We start from the raw sequence: 8,037 nt of genomic DNA, 5'->3' as shown, positions 1-8,037 counted from the left end.
ACCCCCCCGCCAGTGTATGACCCGGCCCCTCCCCCCCCCCGGTGGGGGGCGGGGCTTCCTGATTTGCCCCACCCACTGATGGGGCGGGGCTTCCTGTTTTCCCCACCAATGGGGCGGGACTTCCTGTTTTGCCCTCCAATGGGGGGTGGGACTTCCCATTTCCCTCCACTAATGGAGGGCGGGACTTCCTGTTTCCCCTCGATGGGGGCGGGACTTCCTGTTTGCCCCCACCAATGGGAGTGGGACTTCCCCCTTCCCCCCCCCCGATGGTGGGGGCAGGACTTCCGGTTAACTATCAATGGGGGCGGGACTTCCTGTTTCCCCTTGATGGGGCAGGACTTCCTGTTTTCCCACCAATGGGGGCGGGACTTCCTGCCGGAGTGGTTGTCCCCGCCCTGGCAAAGGCGGGACTTCCTGTAATGCCCTTTGCTTTGACCTATGGGGGGGTGCCCGAGTGGGCGGGACTTCCTCTGCTGCCAGTTGTCCATCACGTGCCGGGGGGCGGGGCCTCCCCGCAGAGGCGGGACTTCCTGCGCCCGTCACGGGGAGGGGGGAGCGCCGGCGTCCCTCATTGGTCGTCGAAGGGGTCGCGGGGGCGGGGCCGGGCGTCGCCGGGGGGCGTGTCCCGGCGGGGCGGGCCGAGACGAAGCTCCAGGGGTCGATGCGGGGGCGCAGGGGGGAGGGGCGGGGGCGGGGCGCTGGGGCCGGGGGGGGCGGGGGGGCGGGGGAGGGGGGGCTGGGCAGCGCCACACCTGGGGGGAGGGGCAGATGGGGGGGAGGGGGGTCAGCCCCATAAGTGCCCCCCGGACTGCCCCACAGACCCCCCCCGGCTGCCCCCATAACCAGCTCGCGGACACCCGGCCGCCCCATAGCTGCCCCACAGAGCCCCCCAACTGCCCCCTAACTGCCCCACAGAGCCCCCCAACCGCCCCCTAACTGCCCCACAGAGCCCCCAGCTGCCCCACAGACCCTCCAGCAGCCCCATAACCACCCCACAGAGCCCCCAGCTGCCCCATAACCACCCCACAGATGCCCCAGCCACCCTCTATCTGCCCACAGACCCCCCTACGGGCCCCCAACTGCCCCACAGAGCCCCATAACCAGCCCACGGAGCCCTCAACCACCCCATATATGCCTCACAGACCCTCCAGCTGCATAACTGCCCCACAGACTCCCCAACTCTCTCATAACCGCCCCACAGACCCCCAAACCGCCCTGTAACTGTCCCACAGACCCCACAACTACCTCCCAGACCCCACAACTGCCCCACAGACCCCCAAACCGCCCCACAGAGGCCCCCAACCACCCCATAACTGCCCCACATACCCCCAAACCACCCTGTAACTGCCCCACAACCACCCCCCAGCCCCCCAGCCTGCCCCATAACCGCCCCACAGACTACCCCCTGCAAGTCACCACTTGCCCCCAGCCCCACTTACCCCACGTGGGGGTCCCGGCGCCCGGGCTCAGCTCACGGGGTCTCCGGGCACCCAGGGGCGATGGCTCGGGGGTCCCGGGGGTCCGGGCACGGCTCGGTTCGGGGGTCCCGGGGGTCCGGGTTCCCCCATGCTCAGGGGTCCCGGGGGTCCGGGGCCAATTCAGCTCCAGGGTCCCGGGGGTGCGGGCTCGCCCCTGCTCGGGGGTCCCGGGGGTCCGGGCGCGAACCGGCTCAGGGGTCCCGGGGGTGTGGGCTGGGCTTGGCTCAGGGGTCCCGGGGGTGCGGGCACGATGCGGTTCGGGGGTCCCGGGTGAGCTCAGCTCCGGGGATCCGGGGGTCCGGGCCCGACGCGGTTCGGGGGTCCCGGGCGAGCTCAGCTCCGGGGACCCCGGGGTGCGAACCCGCCCCGTTTCGGGGGTGCCGGGGGCGCGAGCGGGGCGGCGGGGGGAGAGGTGGAGGAGGCCCGGGGAGGGCGGGGGGCTGCGGGGGGTCTCGGCGGGGGACAGGTCGCGGCCCAGCCCCAGGGACGCCAGCAGGGCCGAGCCCCGCAGCAGCGCCCGGCGCAGCAGCCGTGGGGTCCCCCCTCGCTCCCCCCGACCCTCCTCGGGCTCGGGGGTCCCGGCCTCGCCTACGGGAGACAAAGGGGGGGGGAGTGAGCGGGGATGGGACCCCAAACCCCCCCCGGGACCCCCTGCGGGGGACTCACCGTTGGGGGACGCATCTCCCGGGCTGAGCTCATCGGCGTCCAGGTACCAGGTGGTCTCCTCCGGCCGCAGCCTCCGTCTGGGGGGGGACCCACACGTCGGGGGGGCCCCACGCATTTGGGGGGGGTCCCACGTGTCCGGGCAGGGGGATAGGACCCCCCTGGCCCCCCAAAGCCCCCCCAGGGCTGCGGGACCCACCTGCCATTGGGGGTGCTGCCCTTCCCCGCGCGCCCCCGCGGCGGCTCCTCCTCCTCCTCCGGCTCCACTGGGGGCAGAAAGAAAAGGGGGGGGGGGGGCGCATGTGATGTCATCGCCCCGAGCGGCGTGACATCACACCCGACGCAGTACGACGTCACCGCAAGACGCTACAGCGCCCGCTGTTTCCGGCCTGTGATGTCATTTCCACCGCGCCGGGGGCTCCGACCTCACAGGCGGGGCCTCCCTGATTGGCCACCCCGGCGATGATGTCACTCACGCTGGATGGCGCGCAGGCGGGGGAAAGGGGGTGACCCCCCCCCAGGTCCCTCCTGGGGGTCGCGGCTCCGGAGGTCCCCCCCCGGTGCGGCCTGGACTGTCAGGCGGTGCTTGAAATCTGGGGGGGGGGGGATGGGGGTCAGCAGCGCCCCCCAACCCCCCCCAGCCCCAAACTGCCCCCCAGACCCCCAAAGCCCCCCCTAAAGCCCCCCCAGCTCAACTGACCCCCCTAAGCCACAGCTCCTCAATGCCCCCAGCCCCCCTTATCCCCTCCCAGACCCCCCCCAAAGCCCCCACACCCCCCAAAAGCCCCCCCCGAATCCTCACCCAACCTCCCCCCAGCCCACCTGCCCCCCCCCCAAAACCCCCTGATTCCCTACTCCCCCTCAGCCCCCCCAATATCCCCAGGCCCCCTGCCAAAGCCCCCAGCCCCCCCCAAATCCTCACCCAACCACCCCCCAGCCCACCGGGCCCCCCAAACCCTCCCCCAAACTCCCCAGCCCCCCAAAGCCCCCCCAAAATCCTCACCCAACCTCCCCCCAGCCCACCGGGCCCCCCAAACCCTCCCCCAAACTCCCCAGCCCCCCAAAGCCCCCCCAAAATCCTCACCCAACCACCCCCCAGCCCACCTGCCCCCCCCAAGCCCCGATCCCCTGGTCCCCCTCAGCCCCCCCAAAGCCCAGGGCCCCCCAAAAGCCCCCAGCCCACCCCCCCAAGCGCCCCCCGAGCCCCCCGTACCCTGCGGCATGCCGATGAGGTCGGCGGGCCGTCGGGGCCGTCGGAAGGGGGGTCTGCGTCGTTTTTGGGCCGGGGGGGGCCGGGGGGGTCCCCGCAGCATGAGGCTGAGCTCCCGCTCCAGCACCTCCAGCTCCCGCCGCGCCACCGCCGCCTCCCGCTGCCGCAGCGCCTCGGCCTGGCACCGCTGCGCCCGCGACGCCCGCGCCACCGCCTCCTCCCGGCTCCGCAGCTCCTGGGGGGACACGGGGGGGGGGGACACGGGGGGGGTTACGGCGGGCAGGGGGACACAGGGGGTGACGAGGGGACGTGGAGACACAGGGACAGGGATCAGCCGTGAGCAGCAAGGGGGCAGGATCGGGCTCCTCCTGTGGGGTTTGGGGGTCCCGGGGGGGTCCCGAGAGGTCTGAGAGTGTCCTGGGGGGGTCTCAGGGGGTCTGAGGCTGTCCTGGGGGAACACGGGGGGCAGGGGGGTGACAAAGGGACACGGGGACACAGGGACAGAGAGCAGCCGTGAGCAGCAGCGGGGCAGGATCGGGCTCTCTCTGTTGGGTTTCGGGGGTACTTGGGGGTCCCGGGGGGGTCCTAAGGGGTGTGACAGTGTCCCCAAAAGGTTCCAGGGGGGTCTCAGGGGATCCTACAGTGTCCAAGGGGGGACACGGGGGCAGGGGGTGACGAGGGGACGTGGGGACGCAGGGACATGGACCAGCCGTGAGCAGCAGCGGGGCAGGATGGGGCTCCTCCTGGGGGGTTTGGGGGTCCTGGGGGGGGTTCTGAGGGGTCTGAGAGTGTCCCCAGGGGGTCCGAAGGGGGTCTCAGGTGTTTGGGGGGGTCCCGGGGAGTCCCTGGGGGTCCCGGGGGGATTATCGCAGGTGTTTGGGGGGGTCCTTGGGGGGACGGGGGGGGATCGCAGATATCCCAGGGGGGTCCCGGGGGGGCCCCGGGGGGGTCGGTCACCTTCTCGCGCGCCCGCAGCTCCTCGAAGAGCCCCTGGATCTCGCGGCGCCAGCTCTCCTGGCGGGAGTGGAAGGACTCGGGGGGGCCCAGTCCCGCCGGCTCCAGCGCCGACAGCCGCCGCAGGATGGTGCCGAAGCCCGGCCGCCGGTGGGGGTCCTGCTCCCAGCACGCTGGGGGGGGCGGGGGGGTCGGGGGGGCTCGGGGGCACCCCCACATCCCCCACGGGACCCAGAGATCCCACCGGGGACCCGGGCGCCCCCCGAGCCACGGACCCAGGTGGCCGCGTGGCCCCCGGCCCTCCACGTGCCCCCCCAGACCATGAAGACCCCCAAACCCACAACGGACCCAGGTATCGGGGTGCTCCCCCGCCCCACGAGTGACCCCCAGCCCCCAACTCCCTCCCCAGCCCCCCAACTCCCCGAGTACCCCCCAGCCCCACAAAGGACCCAGCCCCCCAAGTGCCCCCCAAGTCCCTGAGTCCCCCCCCAGCCCCACAAAGGACTCAGGCATCCAGGTGCCCCCCAAGCCTGCCGCAGCCCCCCAAGTCCCCCCAACCCCACAAAGCACCCAGGTGCCCGGGCCACCCCGAGCCCCCCTGTCCCTCCCCAGCCCCCCAGTGCCCCCCAGTGCCCCCCAGTCCGGTACCTGCCATGAGTTGGGCGAAGGGCTGGGGGCAGGTGGAGGGGATGGGCAGCGTCAGTTTGTTGACGGCCACCCCGTAGGCCACCGCCAGCCCGTCGATGCCCCGGTACGGCACCTCCCCCGTCAGCAGCTCCCACAGCAGCACCCCATAACTGGGGGGGGGGGGACAGGGCAGGCATCAGACCCCGGACCTGCTCTGACACCCCTCAAAACCCCCAGGGACCCCCAACCCCCCCTCCACGGACACAGGAACCCTCCAACAGACCCAAGAACCCCACAAAACGCCCTCCGTAGACCCAGGAACCCCCCCAAAACCCCCTCCATGGACCCAGGAACCCCCCACCACCCCCCTCCGTGGACCCAAGAACCCTCCAAGAGACCCAAGAACCCCCCAAACCCCCCTCTATGCATCCAGGAACCCTCCAACAGACCTAAGAATCCCCCAAACTCCCCTCCACGGACCCCAAAACTCTCCCAACAGACCCAAGAAGCCCCAAAGCCCTCCTCCACGGACACAGGACCCCTCCAAGAGACCCAGTACCCCTCCAAACCCCCTTCCACGGATGCAGGACCCCTCCAAGAGACCCAAGAACCCCCCCAAACCCCCTTCCACGGACGCAGGACCCCTCCAAGAGACCCAGTACCCCTCCAAACCCCCTTCCATGGACCCAGGACCCATCCAGCGCCCCCTCCCCATGGACCATGCTGTCCGGGCGCCCCACATGGGGATTTCCCCCCGCAACGGGGACCCCCTCCCGGGCCGTCACCTCCAGACGTCGCTGCCCTTGGAGAAGGTGGAGGCCTTGATGACCTCGGGGGCCATCCAGGCGTAGGTGCCGGCGGCGCTCATCTTCGTGGTGCGCTGCCACTCGCGGGCGAGGCCGAAGTCGGTGATCTTCAGCGTCTTCCCGCTGACGTCGTCGCCCTCCACCGGCTGCGCCAGCAGCACTGGGGGGGGGGGGGGGGCAAGGGGGGGTCAGGGGACCCCGGACACTGGCAGGACCCCCCACTGCTGGGGGCACACCGCCCCCGGGGACCCCGGTGTCCAGGAGCCCCCCGCCCCATTCCCCAGTGCACCCCCACCCCCTTTCCCCCCTCTCCATCACCCGCAGCACCCATGGGTGCCCCCCATTCCCCAGTGCATCCCCCCAACACCCATGGGTGCCCCCCACCCCATTCTTTGGTGCACCATCCACCCCATTTCCCCCCTCCCCATTGCCTGGAGCAGCCATGGGTGCCCCCCACCCCATTCCCCAGTGTATCCCCCACACCCTGCACCCCATTTCCCCCCTCCCCACGACCCACAGCACCCATGGGTGCCCCCCCCACTCCTCAGTGCATTCCCCCCTCCCCACGACCCACAGCACCCATGGGTGTCCCCCCCCCACTCCTCAGTGTATCCCCCCCTCCCCACGACCCACAGCACCCATGGGTGCCCCCCCCCTCCTCAGTGCATCCCCCCTCCCCACGACCCACAGCACCCATGGGTGTCCCCCACCCCACTCCTCAGTGCATCCCCCCCTCCCCACGACCCACAGCACCCATGGGTGCCCCCCCCACTCCTCAGTGCATCCCCCCCTCCCCACGACCCACAGCACCCATGGGTGCCCCCCCCCCCCCACTCACCGTTGCTGGACTTGAGGTCGCGGTGGATGAGGGGGACGGGGGCCCCCCCGTGCAGGTACCGCATGCCCCGTGCCACTTGGCGGGCCCAGTCGAGCAGGACGGCGGGGGGCACCCTACGCCCCGCCAGGGCCCTCGAGAGGGGCCCCCCCGCGGCGAACTCCATCACCAGGCAGAGGTGGGGGGGCTCCAGGCAGACGGCGCGCAGGGCCACCACGTTGGGGTGCCGCAGGCGGGCGTAGAGCCGGGCCTCCCGCCGCAGGCTGGCGGCCCCCGCCGCCCCCGCGTCCCCCCGCGCCGCCTTCACCGCCACCACCTCCCCCCGCCACGTCCCCCGGAACACCCGCCCGAAGCCCCCCGCCCCGATCACCTCCTCCAGCCGCAGCTCCCCGAAAGCCGCCCGCGCCGGACCCCCCCCGGGGGGAGATGGGGAGCGGGACCCCCCCGGGGAGGGAGGGGAAGGGGAGCGGGACCCTCCTGGGGAGGGGGGAGAGAGGGACCCACCTGGAGAAGGGGGAGAAGGGGAGCGGGACCCTCCTGGGAAAGGGGGGGAAGGGGAACGGGACCCCCCTGGGGGGGATGGGGAGGGGGACACCCAGTCTTGCTCCATGGGGTGCTTCCCCCCCCCCCCCAGTGATGGTGTTGGGGGGGGCTGGGGGTCCTATGGGTGCTCAGAGGGTGCTATGGGTCCCTGGGGGGGTCCTATAGGTGCCTAGGGGTCCCTAGGCGGGTCTTAGGGGGTCCCTATAGGTGTCTAGGGGGGTCCTATGTGTACTAAGGGTGTGCTATGGGTGCCCCGGGGGGGTCCTATAGGTGCCTAGGGGTCTCTATGGGTCCCTGGGGGGGGCCTATAGGTGCCTAGGGATCCCTATGGGTGCCTGGGTGTCCCTACGGGTGTCTAGGAGGGTCTTATGGGTGCCCCAGGGGGGTCCTATAGGTGCCCAGGTGGGCCCATAAGAGCCCTATAGCTCCTAGGGTCAGCGGGGTCAGCAGGGGCCCTATAGGTGCTGCCTGTAGGGTCTGACAGCTCCCGAGGGTCCCTCTAAGGCACAGGTGGGGGGTTAGGGGGGGTCTATAGGGGCCTAAAGGTCCCTGAGGGCCCCTATGGGGGTCTGTGGGTCCCTGAGAGCCCCTATGGCTCCTGGGGGTCCCCGGGGGTCCCCCACAGTCCCTGCGTCTTACCTGAGTTTCTATAGGCTTCTACAGCTTCTGTAGGTCCCTGCACGCCTCTATGGGTCCCGGTCAGTCCCTATGGATCCCTGGGGGTCCCTGTGGTCCCTAATGCTCCTGGGGGTCTCTGGGGATCCCTATAATCTCTATAGGTCCCTGGGGGTCCCTTTGGTCCCTATAGATCCCCGGGGGTCCCTACTGCCCCTAAGGGCCCCTGAGGGTCCCTATCGCCCCTATAGGTGCCCAGGGATCCCTAAAGCCCCGCCGGTCCCGTCCCCTCCCCACCTCCCGCGG

At 71.4% G+C, this 8,037-nt stretch overlaps 1 protein-coding gene across 1 annotated transcript; it reads right to left on the bottom strand.

Moving 5' to 3' along the window:
• Nucleotides 1-8: 8 nt before the first annotated feature.
• On the bottom strand, nt 9-8,010 carry LOC309685601 (mitogen-activated protein kinase kinase kinase 11-like). Its single transcript, XM_082501341.1, has 10 exons — nt 6,577-8,010; nt 5,718-5,898; nt 4,954-5,102; nt 4,309-4,478; nt 3,355-3,586; nt 2,618-2,734; nt 2,341-2,407; nt 2,145-2,221; nt 1,440-2,066; nt 9-752 (listed from the first exon to the last, which is right to left on the bottom strand). Exons 1-10 carry the CDS (start codon nt 7,181-7,183, stop codon nt 289-291), a joined length of 2,691 nt encoding a protein of 896 aa, XP_082357467.1. The 5' UTR covers nt 7,184-8,010; the 3' UTR covers nt 9-288.
• Between the last annotated feature and the right edge of the window lie 27 nt (nt 8,011-8,037).

This window comes from Vanellus vanellus (assembly GCF_965231255.1).
Source record: "Vanellus vanellus genome assembly, contig: HAP1_SCAFFOLD_2456, whole genome shotgun sequence".
Taxonomy (NCBI): Eukaryota; Metazoa; Chordata; class Aves; order Charadriiformes; family Charadriidae; genus Vanellus; species Vanellus vanellus.
Note: the sequence above shows the minus strand (reverse complement) of the source record. Positions and strands in the feature narration are given on the sequence as shown.

Bases quoted from the DNA above. Each gene is read 5' to 3' on its own strand.
- LOC309685601 (XM_082501341.1), bottom strand. From the start codon at position 7,183: ATGGAGCAAGACTGGGTGTCCCCCTCCCCATCCCCCCCAGGGGGGTCC. The intron at 2,408-2,617 runs GTGAGTGACATC...TTCTGCCCCCAG, and splicing joins CCGCCTGCGCGCCATCCAGC to TGGAGCCGGAGGAGGAGGAG. The intron at 753-1,439 runs GTAAGTGGGGCT...CCCTCCCCCCAG, and splicing joins CGCCGGGACCCCCACGTGGG to GTGTGGCGCTGCCCAGCCCC.